This window comes from Pelodiscus sinensis, unplaced genomic scaffold (genome assembly GCF_049634645.1).
Source record: "Pelodiscus sinensis isolate JC-2024 unplaced genomic scaffold, ASM4963464v1 ctg48, whole genome shotgun sequence".
NCBI lineage: Eukaryota > Metazoa > Chordata > Testudines > Trionychidae > Pelodiscus > Pelodiscus sinensis.
In genome coordinates this window covers 630487-652280 of record NW_027466011.1, presented here as the reverse complement: position 1 = coordinate 652280, position 21794 = coordinate 630487, and the positions used below count along the sequence as shown (strand labels likewise).

Below are 21794 nucleotides of genomic sequence, written 5' to 3'. Positions count from 1 at the left end.
ATGCCTGGCCAACTCTGCTCCCCCCCGACCGGTTCTCCCTCCCTCCTCCCCCGGCCAACTCCGCCCCCCCGACCGGTTCTCCCCCCCCCCCGGCCAACTCCGCCCCCCCGACCGGTTCTCCCCCCCCTCCTCCCCCGGCCAACTCCGCCCCCCCGACCGGTTCTCCCCCCCCCTCCCTCCTCCCCCGGCCAACTCCGCCCCCCCGACCGGTTCTCCCCCCCCCTCCCCCGGCCAACTCCCCCCCCCGACCGGTTCTCCCCCCCCTCCTCCCCCGGCCAACTCCGCCCCCCCGACCGGTTCTCCCCCCCCTCCTCCCCCGGCCAACTCCGCCCCCCGACCGGTTCTCCCCCCTCTCCTCCCCCGGCCAACTCCCCCCCCCCGACCGGTTCTCCCCCCCCTCCTCCCCGGCCAACTCCGCCCCCCCGGCCAACTCCCCCCCCCCGACTGGTTCTCCCCCCCTCCTCCCCCGGCCAACTCCCCCCCCCCGACCGGTTCTCCCCCCCCTCCTCCCCCGGCCAACTCCGCCCCCCCGACCGGTTCCCCCCCCTCCTCCCCCGGCCAACTCCGCCCCCCCGACCGGTTCTCCCCCCCCCCCCGGCCAACTCCCCCCCCCGACCGGTTCTCCCCCCCCCTCCTCCCCCGGCCAACTCCGCCCCCCCCCGACCGGTTCTCCCCCCCCTCTCCCGGCCAACTCCCCCCCCGACCGGTTCTCCCCCCCCCTCCTCCCCCGGCCAACTCCCCCCCCCCGACCGGTTCTCCCCCCCCCTCCTCCCCCGGCCAACCCCGCCCCCCCCCTCCCCCGACCGGTTCTCCCCCCCCCTCCCCCGGCCAACTCCCCCCCCCGACCGGTTCTCCCCCCCCCCCGCCCCCATGTGAATTCCGGTGTTTTTTGACGCCCCCCCCCCCCCGACTCGAGTCCCAGCCCCCCCAACTGTATCTCGCGCAGACACTGCCCGGGACTGACGAGAGACGCATGCGCAGTATGATTCCGAAGCCCATAGTGTCCCTGGGCCTGACGGGAGACGCATGCGCAATGTGACCATAAATCCCATGGTGCCCTGGGGCCGCAGTGACTGATGGGCAAAGCCCGCACTTCCGGGCGTCTCTATTTTCCCGGCGGTTCGTTTGTGACGTCATCAGTGTGCGACGCCGGGAGGTCACGTGTCTTGCTGGAGCGGTCACGTGAACTAGCCAGTGCTGTTCTGTTCTGTCCTTAGGTGTGGGGGCCTGCCACCCCGGGAGCTGGGCGGGGGAGGGGCTGTGGGGGGGGGGGGAGGGGCTGTGGGTAGAGGGGAGGGCGGGGGAGAGGTGTCCTGGGGGGGAGGGGCTGTGGGTAGAGGGGAGGGCGGGGGAGAGGTGTCCTGGGGGGGAGGGGCTGTGGGTAGAGAGGGCGGGGGAGAGGTGTCCGGGGGGGGGGGGGGTTGGGTTGTGAGTAGGGGAGGGCGGGGGAGAGGTGTCCTGGGGGGGAGGGGCTGTGGGTAGAGGGGAGGGCGGGGGAGAGGTGTCCTGGGGGGGAGGGGCTGTGGGTAGAGGGGAGGGCGGGGGAGAGGTGTCCTGGGGGGGAGGGGCTGTGGGTAGAGGGGAGGGCGGGGGAGAGGTGTCCTGGGGGGGAGGGGCTGTGGGTAGAGGGGAGGGCGGGGGAGAGGTGTCCTGGGGGGGAGGGGCTGTGGGTAGAGGGGAGGGCGGGGGAGAGGTGTCCTGGGGGGGAGGGGAGGGCGGGGGAGAGGTGTCCTGGGGGGGAGGGGCTGTGGGTAGAGGGGGTGGGGGAGATGTGTCCGGGGGGGGGGGTTGGGTTGTGAGTAGGGGAGGGCGGGGGAGAGGTGTCCTGGGGGGGAGGGGCTGTGGGTAGAGGGGAGGGCGGGGGAGAGGTGTCCTGGGGGGGAGGGGCTGTGGGTAGAGAGGGCGGGGGAGAGGTGTCCGGGGGGGGGGGGTTGGGTTGTGAGTAGGGGAGGGCGGGGGAGAGGTGTCCTGGGGGGGAGGGGCTGGGGGGAGAGGGGAGGGCGGGGCAGTGGTGCTCTGGGGGTGGGAGTGGGGGGATGAAGTGGAGGTCTGTGTACTACAATGGGACTGCCATTGTGCTGAGGGAGGGTCCACATCCTCTTCTAACTCATGGTGCTGAGAGAACAGGCTGGGCGGGGGGGGCTCTGTGAGTTGATGGGCAAGTCTGGGCCTTTGACCCCTGACTCCTTATTTGTCTCCCCATGCAGAGCTTGAGCCATGAAGCCACCTGTTCGGACCCGCTCAGCCCCCAGCCGCTATGACGTGGGCCCCTCTGCAGGCCTCGCTCCAGCCCGGGTCCCCTGGACTGCAGGGGAGAAGAGGCGCCTGATCAGGGCTCTGAAAGCCCAGGCCCCTCCCGGGGACCTGCAGGCAGAGCTATTGCGGGAGCATTTGCCCCGTAGGACTGCAGCTGAGGTGAGTGGGAACAAAGGGACTGGTCCCAGCCATGCTGGTGACTGTGGCCAGGCCAGGCCCAAGAGATGGTGCCCGATCCCTTGCCTGGTTGGAGATAGGGATTTGAGGGGCCAGTTGTTATTGGATAGTTGTCAAACTAGTTACTTCCCCCACTCCGCCTTGCAGCCTCTATCAGAGGCAGGTTGGAGGGAATAGTTCAAACCCGTGTGGAGCCTTGAATCAGCTGGAGTGTTGCCACTTTGAAATGCTGCGTGGAGCCTGACCCCAGGCTCCATGCGGTGCTTTTTCCTTTGAAGTGTAGCAACAGCCCTAGGGAGGAGGCACCCTGTAGACTAATCGAAGCAATATGCGTGGACTATTCGATTATTCAATTACTTGCAATTTAACATCCTGAGTTGGGGGGAGGGGTCCCTGCCAGCTCTTGCTCTGGCATTTTCTGCCCTGATAGCTTAGTTCCTGTCGCCATGGTGCCTAGCTGCAGCTGTCTTCTGTGTTGGCTTTTGAGACCTAAAGCTTGTTTGGGGTTTTTATTAGTCGTGCAGCCCTTTTGGAAGCTCAAGCCATGAACTCCGTGCTGTCTGGAGCCAGAGTGGTTCTGGGAGAGGTGGCTCGGACACTCAGCACAAGCTGCATGGTTCCGCTGGGATAGAAGCACCCAGCCACACCTTTCCTTGCCAGTGTGAGGTAGGGTCACCTCTGCATCCTGCTAAACCCAAATCTTGCTGTGGTTGCAGATTCTGGCCTTCGTCCACCAGCTGAAGGGCCGTGTAGCAAGGGAGGCCATACGGACAGAGTATCGGCGCTGCCGGGAGGAGCAGAGGCGCAAGAGAGCTGAGATCCTGGCACCTATTGAGGTACGAGTGAGAATCGGGGTGGGTACCATGTTGTGACGGCGCGTTGGGGGTCCCCCGTCTCCTGCACCCCGAAATGGCACAAACAGACTGCACCAGCCAGTGGAATTGAGGGTGGTTTATTGCTCCTCCAGCACAGCGCAGCACAGATGTAATCTGGTTACAGGAACTGGGCTAGGATGCCTCAGGCCCCCTTGAGATGGGGGAGACTGGGCCCCTAAACTCCAGCCCCTTCCCCTAGGCTCTCCTCCATGCCCTCCGACAGCCAGCAACCAACTCACTAACTTCCAGCCCTGCCCCCCAGCCAAGGCAGCATTCCACCTTCCTTTGTTCCTCTCCATGGGGGGTGTCTGGCCACTGGTTGCATAGTGACTCATCCTGTTTTGCTGGGTCGTGGTCCCCACGACAGCCAGTGGGGGTTACCCCAGAGCCAGCAGCATAGAAACCAGCCAGGTACCCCCACTACGTCACAGTTCTCCCCCCTCCGAGAGCGAACTGAGCAGGGTCACTCCGCTCGTGACCTAGGGAAGTTCGGGTCCTCTGCGTGGGAACCCGCCCTGGGGACATGGGTGCTCCCCTTGACTCAGGCCGGCCGTGGCGAGGCCCCACATGAGCTGGCTTCCCTCTGTCCACTCGCCGCCCCGCTCCAGGGCGACTGGCACAGGCCTGTCCTCGGGGGTCACACCCACCCTTCCACTGGCCTTGATCTCTGGCCAGGGTCTCTCGGGCCGGGGCCATGAGCCCAGCGAGCCTTCTCTGGACAGCCAGGGCGGCTTCCACCCCCGATGCTCCATCCAGGGAGGACTTCCCCTCCCATAACTCTCTCAGCAAGCCCAGAGGGTCCTCTATCTGGGGTAGAGACCCCCAAGCCGCTTTCCTCCTGTCTTGGGCCTTCCCGTCCCTCTGGCAGGAGTCACAGGACCGGCAGTACCGCTGCACGGCTGTAAAGATTCCCGGCCAATAGAAGTGCTGGAGCAGCTTCAGCCGGGTGCTCCGGATCCCCCGGTGGCCCCCAACGGGGGAATCGTGGGCCAAATACAGCAGCTTGAGGCGATACTTTCGGGGGACGACCAGCTGCCGCTGGACACCCCATGCCCTCGCCTTCCTGGGGGGGAGCCACTCACGGAACAGGAGCCCACGCTCCCGCAGGAATCTCTCCTGGCCACCTCTCCCCCGGGGCTGAGCTGCACGGAGGCCAGCCTGGTCCCTCAGCCTCTGCAAGGAGGGGTCTGCCTGCACCTCAGCCTGGAATTCAGCTGCTGAGGCAGGGATCGGGACCTGTTCCCCACCTTTGTCTAGGTCCGGAGTCCCAGCCTGGCTGGACCCCGTGTCCACTGGGATGGGACCCTGAGGACGCTGCCAGGAGTCCTTCCCTGGACCCACGTTGTCAGCCCCCCGCTGGCTCTGGCTCCGGGTAGTGACTAGAGCCCGCTGGGATTCATGGGGCCACTCCTCTAGGTCGTTCCCCATCAGCACCTCGGTGGGCAAGTGCGGGTGCACCCCCACTTCCTTGAGGCCCTCCTTGGCCCCCCATTTCAGATGCACCCTGGCTACAGGCACCTTAAACGGGGACCCGTCTATGCCCTTCAGGGTCAGCTGCGCGTGGGGTAGTATCCGCTCCGGGGCCACTATGTCGGATCGGGCCAGAGTCACCTCCGCCCCCGTGTCCCAGAAGCCCGTCACCTTCCTACCATCCACCTCCAGGGGTATGAGGCACTCGCTCCGCAGGGGCCGTCCTGCCCCCACCCGGTACACGGAGAAATCCGCCTCCTGAGAATCAGACCTCCCAGGGGAGGTGCACTGAGCATCCTTCCCCTCTCTCTGAGCTGAGGTTTGCCTGCCAGCCCCTGCCTCTGGGGCAGCCTGCCCTTCCTCCCGCCCCAGCCAGTTAACCCTGGAAAGTCCCCGGTCCTGGGACCTGGTGCACTGAGCCCTCTTGTGGCCTTTTTGCCCACAGCGCTGGCAAGTTAGGCTTTGGGCTGTCTCTGTCCAGGCCCTGGCTGGTTCTCTGGGGCGCAGACGACCTGTTCCTTGGTCTCGCCCCGTAGTTGACTCCCTCCGTCGCTCAGCCGAGATCCGGTCTCTGCGCGGTTCCCTTTCTCTCCGGGACTCCCGTTCACACCCGGACCGGCTCTCCGTGAACTCATCCGCCAGCCTCCCGGCCTCCTGGGGGTTCTCTGGTCTCCGGTCCTTGAGCCACAGCCTCAGTTTGGGTGGGCACGCTTCATAGAACTGCTCCATCATGACCAGCTTGAGCAGCTCCTCTGCGGTCTGGGCTCCGACTCCAGACACCCACTTGCGGCAGTATTGCGCCAGGCGGGAGGCCAGATCCACATAGGTCTCCCGTGGCCCTTTCTGTACCCCCCGGAACTTCTTCCTGTACATCTCGGGGGTCAGCCCGAACTTGTGCAGCAGGGCCTCCTTGACTCGGTTGTAATCCCTGGGCTGTAGGTCCTCCAGCTGACTGAGCACTCCGGCCGCCTCCTGGCTCAGTGCGGGGATGAGCTCCTGCAGCCAGTCAGCTGGGGGAACCCGTTGCAGTCCACAGGCCCTCTCAAAGGCACTGAGGAACCCGTCTATGTCACCCATGTCCTTCAATTGGGCCACCACGGGCCTCTCCAAGCATCTGGCAGTCCTGGGACCCTGGGGCCCATCCGCACTTGGCGCAGCCGGTGCCCCGCCGGTTCTCCGCTCTGCCATGGCCAGCTCATGCTGCCGCTGCCTCTCTCGATCTTGGCGATCCCTTTCTCGGTCCTGGCGGTCCCTCTCTCGGTCCTCTACTTCCAATTCCTTGATCCGCAGCTGGATCTCCAGCCGCCGCAGCTCTGCTTGGCTGGCCCCTGCCCTAGATGGGCTGCAGCTTGCAGGCCTCCTGGGGGAAGCTGTCTCATCTCTCCTGTGGGTTCCAGCGCTCCTCCCCCTCTCTGAGCCTGACACACTCTCAGGGGGGGTCTGGCTGCTTCCCCTGGGGACAAGATCCTGGCCCCGTGGCTGGTCATTCTCTTCCAGCTGGGTAATCAGCTGGGCCTTGGTTGCTTTCCGCACAGGCAAGCCCCTCTCTCTGCACAGCCCCACCAGCTCTGCCTTCAAGAGTCGGGCGTAGGCCATCTGCCCGCTGGTCCCCTTGGTGCAGACTCACCAGTCTAGTGCTGCAGCGCCCCACGATTCCAGGAACCGCTTCGCTCTGTCTCCAGCACGCCTGGCTCCAGGGCTCTTGCTTCTACTGCGCCTTGTCGCTTGCCGCTGGGAGCTTCATCCACGGGGTGCAGTGCATCCCGCTCCTGACACCAGTGTGACGGCGCGTTGGGGGTCCCCCGTCTCCTGCACCCCGAAATGGCACAAACAGACTGCACCAGCCAGTGGAATTGAGGGTGGTTTATTGCTCCTCCAGCACAGCGCAGCACAGATGTAATCTGGTTACAGGAACTGGGCTAGGATGCCTCAGGCCCCCTTGAGATGGGGGAGACTGGGCCCCTAAACTCCAGCCCCTTCCCCTAGGCTCTCCTCCATGCCCTCCGACAGCCAGCAACCAACTCACTAACTTCCAGCCCTGCCCCCCAGCCAAGGCAGCATTCCACCTTCCTTTGTTCCTCTCCATGGGGGGTGTCTAGCCACTGGTTGCATAGTGACTCATCCTGTTTTGCTGGGTCGTGGTCCCCACGACAGCCAGTGGGGGTTACCCCAGAGCCAGCAGCATAGAAACCAGCCAGGTACCCCCACTACGTCACACATGTGGGCAGGGCTGCTTGGTCTGTACAGCACCAGGGCCACAGGGAGTTGGATGGTACAGTACCAGGCTGTTGGCTTGAAGCTACAGGGAGTCCACCCTTTCTGAAGCTGTTCTTGTCTCCCTCCTGTTCTCCTTCCCTCTGCTGGCTTGTCATCTTCTCCTTACACGGTACAAAGGTGGATGAGAACCTGATTCTGGTGCCCTCACAGAAATCTGCCTTTCAGGTCTGGACAGATCTTGCTGAGAAGCTGACAGATAAGCTGGAAGAAACCATGACAGCAGCTTTTTCTCAGGTAATGGGCATCAGTGCTCAGCGGATGTCACAAGTTCCCATGGGGGCCAAGAACTCAGCAGGGTCAGAGACTGTCCTAGCACCTTATTCTGTCTTTACATGGTCTCATTCCCACTGTGACAGATTTACCGGGTGCGAGTGCTCCCTTCCGACGGGGCAGGGGGGTTCAGCGGACCCACTGTCTGTGTCTGACTGCCCAGGAAGGGCTACGTGAGTGCGATCGCCCGGTGCCGAGTCGGTGCCGGGGTTCGGCGGACTCACTGCCCCGCCCTTGTTAAGGTCCCGGGGTCCCGTAGGGTAGGGTATGTCTACACTACAAAGTTAGTTCGAACTAACGTCCGTTAGTTCGAACTAACTTTCCTAGGCGCTACACTAGCGCTCCGCTAGTTCGAATTTGAATCGAACTAGCGGAGCGCTTAGTTCGAACTAGGTAAACCTCATTTTACGAGGACTAACGCCTAGTTCGAACTAGCTAGTTCGAACTAAGGGCTGTGTAGCCCTTTAGTTCGAACTAGTGGGAGGCTAGCCCTCCCCAGGTTTCCCTGGTGGCCACTCTGGCCAACACCAGGGAAACTCTATGCCCCCCTCCCGGCCCCGGACCCCTTAAAGGGGCACGGGCTGGCTACGGTGCCCGTGCCAGGTGCAAGCCTGCCAGCACCCAGCTAGCAGACCCTGCACCTGGCACGGCACAGAGCCACCCACCCGATGCCCCCCAGTCCACCCCCTCTTGCCGGGACCAGGCTGGCGGCTCCCGGGAGTTTGCCCTGGACCGCAAGAGGCGGGCACCTTCCTGGGCTAGTGCGGACATCGTGGACCTCGTCCACGATCTCCGCACTAGGCACAGGAAAGTGGCCGTCTAGGGCAGGAGAGCTGCCAGCCTGGCCACCCAGGACCAGGTGTGCATGAAAATCAAGGGGGTCCACTGAGACCCCCGACCCTGAGCCCTGAGCTTACAATGGCCGTCCTGGGTCAGACCAAAGGTCCATCTAGCCCAGTAGCCTGTCTGCCAACAGCGGCCAACCCTAGGGACCCTGGAGGGGATGGACCGAAGACAATGACCAAGCCATTTGTCTCGTGCCATCCCTCTCCAGCCTTCCACAAACTTTGGGCAGGGACACCACTCCTACCCTCTGGCTAATAGGACTCCATGGACCCAACCTCCATGACTTGATCTCACTTCCCTTTAAACTCTGTTCTAGTTGTAGCCTTCACAGCCTCCTGCAGCAAGGAGTTCCACAGGTTAACTATTTGCTTTGTCAAGAACAACTTTCTCTTACTAGTTTGAAGCCTGCTACCCATTCCTTTCCTTTGGTGTCCTCTAGTCCTTCTTTATGGGAACTCAGGAAGAACTTTTCTGAATGCACCCTCTCCACCCAACCCCTGCTTTTAGAGACCTCTATCCTGTCCCCCCTCCGTCTCCTCTTTTCTAAGCTGAACAGTCCCAGTCTCTGTAGCCTCTCTTCATCTGGGACCTGTTCCCAACCCCTGATCATGTTAGTTGCCCTCCCCTCTCCCAGCCTTTCTCTTCCCCTCTCCCACCTCCTTTTCCCAGTCTCCCCCAGTTTTTTTCAATAAAGACAGAGTCAATGTTGGAAGAAACGTTATCTTTATTTTGTACATCAATAAGAAGGGGGGCTAGGGAAGGGCAAGTGGAAGGAGGTGAGGGAGGAATGGGGTACGAGCCCCCGATGGGGAGGACTGGGCTGGCTCTGCGGGCTTCTGGGGGTGGAAGCTCTCCTGCAGCCCCCCAATTACTCCCTCTCCCCAGATGGCAGCCTGCGGCAAGTGCAGCCGGGCTGATGGCCGAGTGGTGTGATGTGCCCAGTGTGGGCACTCAGGGCACTCCAAGCCAGAACTTCTTTGCAAGCGGGGCACCCCTTAGAACTGTGTGTCCGGGGTGGGGGTCGGGACCCTTTAAGCGCAGCCCTCGGCTAGCCTGAGACAGTATCTCCATGCTCTAAGTCCTCCTTTTATGCCCTGCCGGCTCTGCTTCCGGCCATCCTTAAGCCCTGTTCAGAGTCCACTCAATGTGGACTTACTAGTTCGAACTAGCAAAACGCTAGTTCGAACTAGTTTTTAGTTCTAGATGCGTTAGTTCGAACTAGCTTAGTTCGAATTAACTAATTCGAACTAAGTTAGTTCGAACTAGCGCTGTAGTGTAGACGTACCCGTAGGGGGGATTTCCAGGGGCCAGTTCCTAGGAAAGGTCCTCCCCGGGGAGGGGGGGATGGAATATCAAGCGTTCGGTTCGCGTTCAAGGTCACCCGGCTCCCCAGGAGTTATGGCGTGACGTAGTTACTGGGTAGGTTGAGGCAGCGGGGACAAAAAGGAGGGAGGTGTGGGGGACCTGGGCCCGCCCTCTCCACTGGGTCCCAGCCCGGGGCCCTAAGTGGGGGACAACTAACACGTTCCCTCCACGACAGGTGGGGACAATCCCCGAAACTCACCTGCCCACGGGTGTCAGAAGCGCTCTGCCCTGGGCTTCTTCCACTCCCCACTCCCCGCTGCCTTGCCGGGGTCTCATTCCCGGCCACTTACCGCGCCCAAGCCGTCGGCCCCGTCCAGCCAGTGTCCTGGGGGCTCCGGCATCACTTTTCTTCCCTTCCAGTGAGGCGGGATGCTTGTCCTTTTGGGAGAAGTTCGGCGGCTCCTCCCTGAGCGTGCGCGCTCCCGCTGTCTCACTCGGCCACTTTTCAAGCAGCCCGGGCAGGGACACTGGGGGCGCCAGCTCCGGCGTCCGCACACCCCGTTGCGTAACGGCCGGGGCCCGGAGCTCCGCCCCCTGCGCTGCACAGCCCTGTGCTGCTGGCACGCTCCTCGGGCTCCCAGCCCGCCTGCTGCGTCTGGCCCCGCCCCCCTTGCTGCGGAGCCGTGCACGTCCCCCTGCGCCAGGTCTCAGCCCGGCCGGGGCTACTCCGGCTGTTTGTACCGCCCGTCTGCCCTCCCCTAGCTGGGGGGTTGGTTCCCTGCCCTGGGTCAGTGCGGACCCCGCTGGGTCCGTCACACCCACAGTGCCTGAGCAGTAGTTCCTCCTTCCTGTTGGTACAGGGAAACTGAGGCATATACTGTGGAAACCACTTGCCTGGTATCTTGCAGCAGGTCCATAGAGCGCTCAGAGTAGAACCCAGCTGTTCTGACCTTGTGTGTTGCTCTCTCTCCTGTTTTCTGCACAGCTTAGCTAAGTCATGGCAAAGCGCTTGAGGTAGGGTCTGAGCAGTGATCGCTCTGTTGCAGCAATGAGCAAAAATGTTTCTTTGTCACACAGCTCCTAACCAAGCATCTCTCCTCTCCCTCCTGGATATCGGAGATTGCTCTGGGGAGCATCAGGCTATCTGAAACCCCTGTATCTCATTGCATGCTCTTCAGTGCTGCATAGTGGTGACTCTCCTGCCCAGTCTCGCCTTAAGGATGGGCTGTCCTGCAAAGGGGGTCCCCATTCCCTTTGCTTCCAGAGCTCCTCCTCCTAACTAGATAGAGGCAAAGTAGAAGTAATGCTCAGTGTTGTAACAGGGAGGGTAATTAACTGCCTCAGCAGGTTACCAAGAGTCCTAGTGGAGTCTCAACACTGGTCACTTAACATCAGGAGTGGGAGGGTATTGAAAAGCTCTGCACTAGTTCAAACGTGAATTAATCCCAGTGAGTCCTGCAGCCTGTGTCATGCAGGGGTCACACTAGCCGATCGCAGCATCTCTTCTGTCCTTAGAGTCTCCACTTTTCAGGTACTGACCGTCGCAGCCACCGAGCCAGTCACTTTGCTCCATTCGCTTCCCCAGAAGCTGACCAGAGCTGCAGAGAAAAAGGCTCATTCAGACTCCTCGAGCCAGCGGGATGCCTTGCCGGCCCCTGCCAATGCAATGAGGAATGGAGCTGCCAGTCCAGAGCCCCCAGCAGCCAGTCAGTCCCCTAACACTGGTGCTCAGGGGGAACCAGAGACATTCAGTGTGGACTTTGATAAGATCTATAAATACTTCTCTCTGCTCTCCAAGGACATGAAGGTGCCTGAGCTCTCGCCGTACGGTGAGTTGGGACCCCACAGGTGACACGTGGGGGGTGAGCTATCTGGCCGTAGTAACCATCCCTCACTGATAGCTTAGCTCAGGGTGGGAACCCAGCAAGCCCTGGTGATGTGTGGAGCGACTCAACTGTGGAAATGAATCCAAGACCAGCTAGATGTGCACAGGTGCTGCGTGTACGCCCTGGGATCTTGTAACTGCCTCATGCTCTTTGTCCATCAGTAGATTCCTCCAGCGTCTAGAAACTGATCTGCTCCCTCGTCTCTCGGAGGGAGGGGAGTGTTTGCCCTGTCCTAGCAGCTGCCTCCCCTTCCCCCTTTGTGACCTTCCTGCCCATTCTGCAGAAAGTTCTGGGGGGTTGGCCCTCGAGGCTGGGTGGGTGTATGTACTCAGGGTCGCTCTTGCCCTGAGATGATGTTTGTGGCAGGGGGAGAGGGGAGTCCTGGTTCACCTCTGTCTTCTCCATTCTCTCACTTGTGTATCGCTTGATAAGTGCTGGTCACCTTGTCATCAGCGGCATTGTGCTCAGACAGAGGTGAGCAAGACAGTGGTACACAATTCCATGCAGAGCACTGGTCCTCCAGGCCCAGCTGCAGCAAACCCATCCCTTTCCTTAGTGAGCATTGCTGTGGCAAGATGGATGCACCGTGGCCATGTGCTGCTTAGTCAAACCCTCCCATGGGGGGAGGCTGATGGAGCCAGGGAGGGTCCACGTCCTCTTCTGACTCAGCTCTGGGACGAAGGGACCCCTGTGTGGTTGTGTTGAGGAATTAGTGCAGGTGCAACACCTAGGGCACACATCTGTTCATGCATCCAGGGCCAAAACACAGCCTCCGTACCACAGGCATGAATGACACGATCATGGGGGCTACAAGTTTTGGAAACAATTTAAAAATATATCACACTTTTCTTCTTGAAAAATAACTCTCTAAAATCGTCAAACTGTGCTGAAGCCAAACCTTACTCTAATCCTTTATAACAATTTAAAGAACAAAAATATTCAAACAGTACTTGTTGCTGCCAAGTCTACTATATAGAGAGAGTTTGTCTGTTTGATCAGGAACTCTTCCTAAATGGTAAGAGCTAGGCCCATTAAATTCAGTATACAACTTACGCTGCTTTCAGTTAAGATCAGAGGAAGGGTTTGGTTGTGCCAGGAGAACAGGATGTGCCTGGAACATAAGAACAGCCAGACTGGGCCAGCCCAGTATCCTGTCTGCTGACAGTGGCCAATTCCAGATGCCCCAAAGGGAGGGAACACAACAGGTAATCCTCATGTGATCCCTCCCTTGTCACCCATTTCCAGACAAACAGAGGCTAGGGACACCATTCCTACCCATCCTGGCTAATAGGCATTGATGGACCTGTCCTCCAGGAATCAATCTAGCTCTTTTTGAACCCTATTAAAGTCCTAGCCTTCACCTTCCAGAAGTTGACTGTGCGCTGCATGAAGAAAAACTTCCTTTTGTGTGTTTTTAAACCTGCTACCTATGAATTTCATGTGGTGACTCCTAGTTCTTGTTTTATGAGCAGTAAATAATTCTTCTTTATTCACATTTTCCACACCAGTCACGATTTTATAGATCTTTATCATATCCCCCCTTAATCTCCTCTTTTCTAAACTGAAAAGTCCCAGTTTCTTTAATCTCTCTTCATATGGGACCCGTTCCAAACCCCAAATCATTTTTGTTGCCTTTTTCTGAACCTTTTCCAATACCAATATATCTTTTTTTGAGATGAGGGGACCACAGCTGTACACAGTATTCAAGATGTGGGCGTACCATAGATTTGTATTCTCTATCCCTTTTTTTAATGATTTCCAACATTGTTTGCCTTTTTTGATGGCCGCTGCACACGGAGTGGATGTTTTCAGAGAACTATCCACAAGGACTCCAGGTTCACGCTCTTCAGTAGTTATAGCTAAATTAGTCCCCAGCATATTGTATGTATGTTTAAAAAAAGAATTAGGGAAATTCCTAGAGGATGGGTCCATCGCTGGCTAATAGGCAAGGGGGTCAGGGATGCAACCTTATGCTCTGAGAGTCCCTAAACCTCTGACTGCTGGAAGCTGGGAGTGGACAACAGAGAGTGGATCGCTCAACAACTGCCCTGTTCCGGCACCAGCCGCTGTTGGACAATCGAATGCTGGTCTAGATATACTATTTGTCTCACCCGGTATGCCCATTCTTATGCCCCTAAACAAGACAGCAGTTCTCCCTAGGATGGGTGCAAAGAGACTTTCAGTTCATTCAGACCATTCAAAAGGGCGAAACTGATAGGGAGTTGGAATAGTAGGAGCGTTTGTTTTCCTTGTGAAGTCTGAGTGACAAGGAACACGAGACATATTCTTAACGACCACAGGTTTAAATATAGAAGGTGTTTATCTTTCTTCTGTATCCAGCTTGTTGCTTTTATGTATTAAAAACTCAATCATAACATGTTGGGTTTGTGCATTTAACCGAATCGTGGTTTCCATCCAAATGGAGCTGATCCGAAATCATGGGTAAAACATTAATCTTCTAGTAAATAGGAAATACATCATTTCCTAATGTGTAAATGGGTATGAATACACCATCTCTCCTGTTTGCAAAACGCAGCCACAATTTGGGTGAGAAGGCTCTAGTGAGCTGCAAAGCTGCATGTCTGAGTGGTTTCTGGGCAATGCCGATCAACTCCTTGTTAGGAGAGTAACTGGAAAGTACATTGGCAAGGCAGGATTACATACCAATGGATGATTTAAATTAGCCCAGCCTGACGAGGTCTGCTCTTCCTTCCAGAGTCTGCCGTTGTCCTGGACCTGCTGATGTCACTCCCTGAAGAGCTGAGCAACTTGGACTATGCTGGAGTGAAGAGCCACATGCAGAGATCCTACAAGGAACTGACTGCCCAGCAGCCAGAGGGGAGCAGGAAAGGGTCTGACCCAGGAGCCGGTGCGGGAGAACAGGTTGCTGAGACACCTTCTGCCAGTGTCAGCTGTGAGACGCCTCCTCCTGCTAGTCTGTCTGTGAGCTGCATGGCCCCAGCAGAACTGGCAAAGCCAAGTGACCACCAGGAAAGGACCAGCAGGTCAGGGGAATCTGAGCAGGGAACACAGGAAACCTCCCTGCCTAGTGTGCACCCATCCCCAGACCAGCCGTCAGCTTCTCATGGTCAGCTGCCCCTGCCCCTCCCTGGTCCTACAGCAGCTGCTCAGAAGCAAGTTTGGAAGGATCTGGGAGTCTGCCCTTTGAACTTGTTCCTTCTTCCCTTGGAGCTGCTGTCTCGAAAGGGGGACAGTGTGGACTGAACAGGCTGGTGCTGAGTCTTGATTTCTCAAGGTGGAGATTCAGGCTCATTCTTTACACCAGTCCCTGCTCTGGTGCTGCGGTGGGGTCCCTGGAATTGACACAGTCTGCAAGTGTCTTTCGCCTGCACAATGGGAAAACGCCGGTGCCTGGAGTTACGTGTCATTCTTCTAGTGGCTGGCATTCTTGCTGTAGTGCAACACTCTTCCCTCTCGGCACTGGGCGTAGTGCTGGACTCCTTTCTCTGATGAGCATGTGACAGCGCTGGGTTCACAGCCCTCTGATCATGTTGACTAAGTCCTGGTTTGCTAGTGAAGTGAAAATGCAAGTTAGCCTTTCTCTGAAAGGAGGGATGGCTGAGCTGTGCTGTTCCCCAGGGACTGAACCAAGCTGTGTGTATTTCAGGTTCCTATGCACAGTGCTATAGTGTCTGTGGAATAAAACTGTATCGTCTTGGTGTGTGGGCTGTAAAGTGTCATCCCTCACCTCTGGGCCATGCCTGAGGAACCTGGTCTGTAAATGTATTTAAGATGTGGAATAAAGAGCTGGAAAACATTCTTTTCAAGGTAAATATCTTCCCTTCTCTCCTGGAGCTGGAGGGAAGGAACTGGCTGTGAGCGGCTTTGAGCAAAGCCCTGTTCCTCACACAAGCATGAGGTGAGCATGGCAGTTCTGTGCCGAGAGTGGCCCTTTCTGGTAAAGAACTGCTCTTGGCAGCAGAGGCTGTGTCTATGGTACATGGTGTGGCCCTGACAAGTCCTCGCCAACGGAATTTGGTCCAGACCAAGATATTACCTCACCCGCTTTAGCTCTTCAGGAACTTCTGTCTCTCACCCACCTGTGAGCCCACTGGAGCGGAAAGAGGTTTATCAACAGAGGACTAGACCAGATCACTTTTTTCCCAAATGCAGAAGGAGACAAGACCATTTTAATAGAAACCAAGCCCCAGCTAAGGCGAAGCACCTGTCTGTCGAGGGCTGTGCCCATCACCCTTGCCAAACAGACTTTTATCTTGCTGTTTGGGTGTAGGGGGGTTACAAGTGCTGGTCACACTGGACTGGGGCAGGGAGGTTACAGTTCCTATGATTCATCAGGCCTTAGATCCTGGTGGAACCACAACCTCTGGAGGAGGAGATAGATAGAGCCCTGCGGGATACAAAATTTTGTATCTGCAACAATGAGCCATGGATATCCATATCTGTGTCTTTGCAGGTATGAGGGAGTGCTTAGACCCTCCCACGGCTGCTTGATGCATGTAAGGGGAGCAGGAAAGGGGTGTTGTCTGCCTCGCTGCCATGGGGCTTCCTGCACCCCATCAGACCCAGCAAGGCCTAATTATCCACATGACGGTTTTGGTCTGTTAATTTCCAGTTTCCTGTTCCTCACGTGACTTCGGCCCAGTCCTCACGTGCAATCGGTAGAGCTTTTCGTTTAGGCCAATTCAGTCCTTAGCAATGCCCCTCTGAAGCTTTTGTAACATTTGTGTGATCTTTCCTCCACTTCTAGCAGTTTGGCTTCTGTATAAACTTGGGAATACAAATATTAATTTGGGTTGATGGAGTCAGATGAACCCCAAGGCACCTTTCTTGCTTTGATGCTTTTTCCAAGGAAATACAAACCAAACTCCCATTTTTGAATTTTTTTTTAAGTCTTAAACAACAAATAGTCCCACAGCACCTTTGCGACTTAACAAAAAATGTAGATGGTATCATGAGCATTGTGCCCCCAAAAGCTCATGATAACATCTACATTGCTTGTTAGTCTCTAAGGGTATGTCTACATTACAGCACTATTTCGAATTAACTTGAAATAGTTAGTTCAATTTAAGCTAATTCAAAATAACGCATCTATACACAAAAAGTATTTTGAAATAGCACAGCCACACTGAGTGGACCCTGAACCGAGGTTAAGGCTGGCCGGAACCAGTGCCAGCAGGGTATCAGGTTAGGACTTAGAGTGTGGGGCTGCAGCCTGAGGCTAACTGAGCTCCATGCTTAAAAGGACCCTACCCCCACCCCCACCCCGGACAGACAGTTCTCAGGGTTCCCCGCTTGCTTGTCTCCCTCGATGAGGGACAGCAAAGCAGTCCTGTCTTGGAGTGCCCTGAGTGCCCTCACTCGGGACACCACAGCACTAGGACACATAGAGCCAGAGCTGCCCCTGGGCATGCTGGTGCCTCTCGTGGGGTCGTTGCCATCAGCCCTGCTGCACTTGCTGCAGGCTGCCATCGCGGGGCTGTCAGGATACAGGAGGCCCTGAGGGAGAGTGTTGGCCCTGAGGAACCCATAGAGCCTCCCTGGCCCTCCCCACCGGGGGCTCGTGCCCCATTCCTCCCTCATGTCCTTCCACTTACCCCTCCCTAGCCCCCCTTCCTGATGTCAAATAAAAGACACGTATGTTCAAAAATAGAAACTGGGTTTATTGAACAAAACGGGGGGGGGGTGTGAACCTCTGGGGAGACTGGGAAGAGGAGGTGGGAGAGGGGAAGAGAGAGGGTGGGGAAAACCTGGGAGGAGGGAGCTGGAAAGGGGAAGAAGGAGGAGGGGAAGCTCAGGGTTGGGGGTCTCCCCGGACCAACCTGACTTTCATGCAAACCTGCTCCAGGGTTCGCATGTGGCCTTTGGTGGCCAGGCTGGCAGCTATCCTGCCATAGACGGCCGCATTCCTCTGTCTAGTGCGGAGATCATGGATGTTGGGGGCATCCCCCCAAACCTGAATAAGGTCCATGATCTCCACTCTGGATAAGGAAGGCGCCTGCCTTCTCCAGCCCCTGTCAGGCTCCTGGGAGATGGCAGACTGCTCCTGGGGAGTGGTGGAGTGCTGGCTGCCAGTGGCTTGCTGGCTCATGTTTTGAGGCCACTGTCTACCCCTTTCATAGACTCATAGACTTTAAGGTCAGAAGGGACCATTATGATCATCTAGTCTGACCCCCTGCACAGTGCAGGCCACAGAATCTCGCCCACCCCTCTTAGAATAATCCTCTCACCTATGTCTCAGATATTGAAGCCTTCAAATACTTTGAAGGCCCCAACATGCAGAGAGTCCTTCAGCTGTGATCTGTGCCCAATGCTACAGAGGAAGGCGAAAAACCTCCAGGGCCTCTGCCAATCTACCCTGGAGGAAAATTCCTTCCTGACCCCAAATATGGCGATCAGCTAAACCCTGAGCATGTGGGCAAGACTCACCAGCCAGACACCCAGAAAGTTCCCTATAGCAACTCCTATCATCCCTCCATTGACCTATTTCCAACTGGTAATGAATGGTCAATTAGTTACCAAGATCATGTTATTTCATCCAACCATCCCCTTATCATAGAATCAGAACTGGAAGAGACCTCAGAAGGTCGTCAAGTCCAGCCCTCCGCTCTAGGCAGGACCAATCCCATCTAAATCAACCCGGCCAGGGCTTTGTCAAGCCGAGACTTAAACACCTCTAGGGATGGAGACTCCACTACTTCCCTAGGTAACCCATTCCAATGCTTCACTACCCTCCTAGTAAAATAGTTTTTCCTAATATCCAATCTGGACCTCTCCCACCACAACTTGAGACCATTGCTCCTTGTTCTGCCATCTGTCACTACTGAGAACAGCCTCTCTCCATCCTCTTTGGAACCTCCCTTCAGGAAGTTGAAGGCTGCTATCAAGTCCCCCCTCACTCTTCGCTTCTGCAGACTAAACAGACCCAAGTCCCTTTAATGGCTCTAGAGCTGGGGCAGAGGAGAGTAAGTTTTTCTGGTTGTGCCCAGAGTGGCCACCAGGGCTCTCTGGGAAGGGCTGGAGGCCCCCTATTTCGAATTAAGTGTCTACACAGCACTTAATTCGAAATAGCTATTTCGAATTTGGTGTTACTCCTCATAGAATGAGGTTTACCAAATTCGAAATAAGGGCTCCACTATTTCGAATTTATTTTGAAATAGCGGTTTGGCTGTGTAGATGCAATTAAAGTTAATTTGAAATAACTGCTGTTATTTTGAATTAACTTTGTAGTGTAGACATACTCTAAGGCTGTCTACATTGGCATGATTTTGCGCAAAAGCAGCTGATTTTGCGCAAAAATTTGCTTCCTGTCTACACTGGCGGGGAGTTCTTGCACAAGAACACTGATATTCTAATGTGTGAAATCAGGGCTTCTTGCGCAAGTACTATGATGCTCCGGCTCAGGAATAAGCCATCTTGTGCAACTGTTCTTGCGCAAGAGGCCAGCGTAGACAAGCAACATAAATTTCTTGCGCGAGAAAGCCCGATGGCTAAAATGGCCATTGGAGCTTTCTTGCGCAAGAGAGCGTCTACACTGGCACGGATGCTTTTGCGCAAAAGCACATCTCTTGCGCAAAGGTGCATGCCAGTGTAGACGCTCTCTTGTGCAAATACTTTAATGCAAGAATTCTTGCGTTAAAGAGTATTTGTGCAAGATCATGCCAATGTAGACGTAGCCTAAGGGCGTGTCTACACAGCACCCTAAATTCAAAAGAAGATAATCAATTTGCGCTATGCAAATTAAATGTCTTATTTCGATAGAATTTCAAAATAAGCTATTTTGAAATAGTGTCTACACAGCGCCAAATTTTGAAATAGCACGCTATTTTGAGACGTCCCTTAACCCACGTGGAACGAAGGTTGCAGAGATGCTGAAATAGCATGCCTAATTCAATGCCTATTTGCACATTTCAAAGATGCAAGGTAGTTATTTCGAGATACATCTGGTATCCCGAAATAGCCCCACTGTCACCCATTGGTGCTGCAGGACTATTCATTGTTTAAACATTTTCAGTTAGGGTACGTCTACATGGTAGTGCATATCTCAAAATAAGCTACGCAATTTGAGCTATGCAAATTGGCTACGTCTAGACTGGCATGATTTTCCAGAAATGCTTTTAACAGAAAAGTTTTCCGTTAAAAGCATTTTCAGAACAGAGCGTCTAGATTGGCATGGACGCTTTTCCGCAAAAGCACTTTTTGTGGAAAAGCATCCGTGCCAATCTAGACGTGCTTTTCCGCAAAAAAGCCCCGATCGCCATTTTCGCAATCGGGGCTTTTTTGCGGAAAACAAATCTGAGCTGTCTACACTGGCCCTTTTGCACAAAAGCTTTGGGCAAAAGGGACTTTTGTCCGAATGGGAGAGCATAGTATTTCACAAGAAGCACTGATTTCTTACAATAGGAAGTCAATGCTTTTGCGGAAAATCTAACGGCCAGTGTAGACAGCTGGCAAGTTTTTCTGGAAAAGCAGCTGATTTTCCGGAAAAACTGGCCAGTCTAGACACAGCCATTGTGTATCTTATTTCAAAATAGCCTATTTTGAAATTTGGTGCTGTCTACCAAATCTTGCTAAATTTTGAAATAAATTGCTATTCCGGCATCTTCCTTAATCCTCGTGCAATGAGTTTTACAGGGAGCTGGATTAAGAAGCCCGTTATTTCAAATGTATTTAGAAATAACGGGCTTCTTGTGTAAACAGTGCAGCATGCTAAATAGTGCTGCTGTGTAGATGTACTCTAAAGGCTGTGTCTAGACTGGCAAGTTTTTCTGCAAAAGCAACTGCTTTTGCAGAAAAACTTGCCAGCTGTCTACACTGGCCGCTTGAATTTCCACAAGAACACTGACGAGCTCATGTAAGATTGTCAGTGTTCTTGTGGAAATACTGTGCTGCTCCCGTTCAGGCAAAAGCCCTCTTGCACAAATGCTTTTGCGCAAGAGGGCCAGTGTAGACAACCCGGTATTGTTTTGCGCAAAAAAGCCCTGATCGCGAAAATGGCAATCAGGGCTTTCTTGCGCAAAACCGCATCTAGACTGGCACAGTGATAGAAATGTAATCCTAAAAAAGCAAGTTGAAAGAGCCAGACGAATACCTAGAAACCATCTACTTCAAGACAGACCCAAGAAAACCAACAATAGAACACCACGTGTCATCACCTACAGCCCCCAACTTAAACCTGTCCAACACACATTATCAATAAACTACAGCCTATACTGGAACAGGATACTAAACTCCAAGAGGCTCTGGGAGACAGACCCATAGTCTCCTATAGACAACCACCTAACCTCAAGATGATTCTTACCAACAACCACAGGACATACCACACTAATACCAACCCTGGTACCTTCCCTTGCAACAAACCCCGTTGCCAGCTTTGTCCACATATTCATTCTGCTGATACCATTATTGGACCTAACCAAGTGAGTGATAAGATCAAGAACACATATTCCTGCGCATCCAGAAATATAATTTATGCTATCATGTGCTGAAAGTGTCCATCTGCTTTGTACATTGGACAAACGTCTCAGACACTTCGCCAAAGGATCAATGCCCACAAAACAGATATTAGACAGGATCACAAAGAAAAAAAAGTTTCTTGCCATTTCAACCAGAAAGGACACTGTCTCAGTGACTTAATTACCTGCATCCTGCTTCAGAAGCCTTTTAAATCTGCACTTGAAAGGGAATCCTCTGAACTGTCATTCATGCTAAAATTCGACACTCTACGCGTGGGTCTCAACAAAGACCCCAGTTATCTTACCCATTACAAAGATAGCTTCCCCAATTATCACCTCTAATACCATTAGCTCACAGACATTTACCTCCCCCCCCCGCATCCCCCTTCTGTTCTGAAATTTGATTTGTGTTCTTTTTTTTAATTGTATCCTTTGGTATATATGGTTGTGACTAGTTGCTTCCACTATTTGATCTGAGGAAGTGGGTCTGGCCCACGAAAGCTCATCATCTAATAAACCATCTTGTTAGTCTTTAAAGTGCTACATAGTCCTGTGTTTTGTTTTAGACTGGCACAGATGCTTTTCCGCAAAAAGTGCTTTTGAGGAAAAGCGTCCGTGCCAATCTAGATGCTCTTTTCCGCAAATGCTTTTAACGGAAAACTTTTCCATTAAAAGCATTTGCAGAAAATCCTGCCAGTCTAGCCTTACAGACTAACAGGCTACCCCTCTGAAACTTTGAAATCTACAATTCAAGCCTTTTCTCACTAGATGGCAATGAGTAAAGATAAGCCACTATCAAGGAGATTCCGGGGGATCCATTCAGAGCACATTGCTGGGAGACAGGGCTGCCACCGCCCAAGACTGGGGGACTTTCTCCAAGCCAGTCACAAAGAGCACTTTTGTGTACAACAGAAATGGGTGGTACGTGATGCGATTGGTTTTCAAAGCCTCTCATTTGTACAAGGAGTGGCCCTGGCAGTGGCAGAGGAGAACTGTAG

At 55.1% G+C, this 21794-nt stretch overlaps 1 protein-coding gene across 3 annotated transcripts; it reads left to right on the top strand.

Annotated features, from left to right (window-relative positions):
* The first annotated feature begins 1082 nt into the window (after positions 1–1082).
* On the top strand, positions 1083–15142 carry SNAPC2 (small nuclear RNA activating complex polypeptide 2). 3 transcript variants are annotated; one of them, XM_075918180.1, is made up of 6 exons: positions 1083–1217; positions 2208–2415; positions 3150–3269; positions 7221–7289; positions 11062–11305; positions 14079–15142. In XM_075918180.1, the coding sequence occupies exons 2-6, from the start codon at positions 2218–2220 to the stop codon at positions 14585–14587; spliced, it is 1140 nt and encodes a 379-aa protein (XP_075774295.1). In that variant the 5' UTR covers positions 1083–1217; positions 2208–2217; the 3' UTR covers positions 14588–15142. The 3 variants fall into 3 exon arrangements, with proteins under 3 accessions (XP_075774295.1, XP_075774296.1, XP_075774294.1); XM_075918181.1 differs by having other exon boundaries at positions 11008–11182; XM_075918179.1 differs by having other exon boundaries at positions 11008–11305.
* The last annotated feature ends 6652 nt before the right edge of the window (positions 15143–21794 follow it).

Bases quoted from the DNA above. Each gene is read 5' to 3' on its own strand.
- SNAPC2 (XM_075918179.1), top strand. From the start codon at position 2,218: ATGAAGCCACCTGTTCGGACCCGCTCAGCCCCCAGCCGCTATGACGTG. The intron at 2,416-3,149 runs GTGAGTGGGAAC...CTGTGGTTGCAG, and splicing joins CCCGTAGGACTGCAGCTGAG to ATTCTGGCCTTCGTCCACCA. The intron at 11,306-14,078 runs GTGAGTTGGGAC...TCTTCCTTCCAG, and splicing joins GCCTGAGCTCTCGCCGTACG to AGTCTGCCGTTGTCCTGGAC.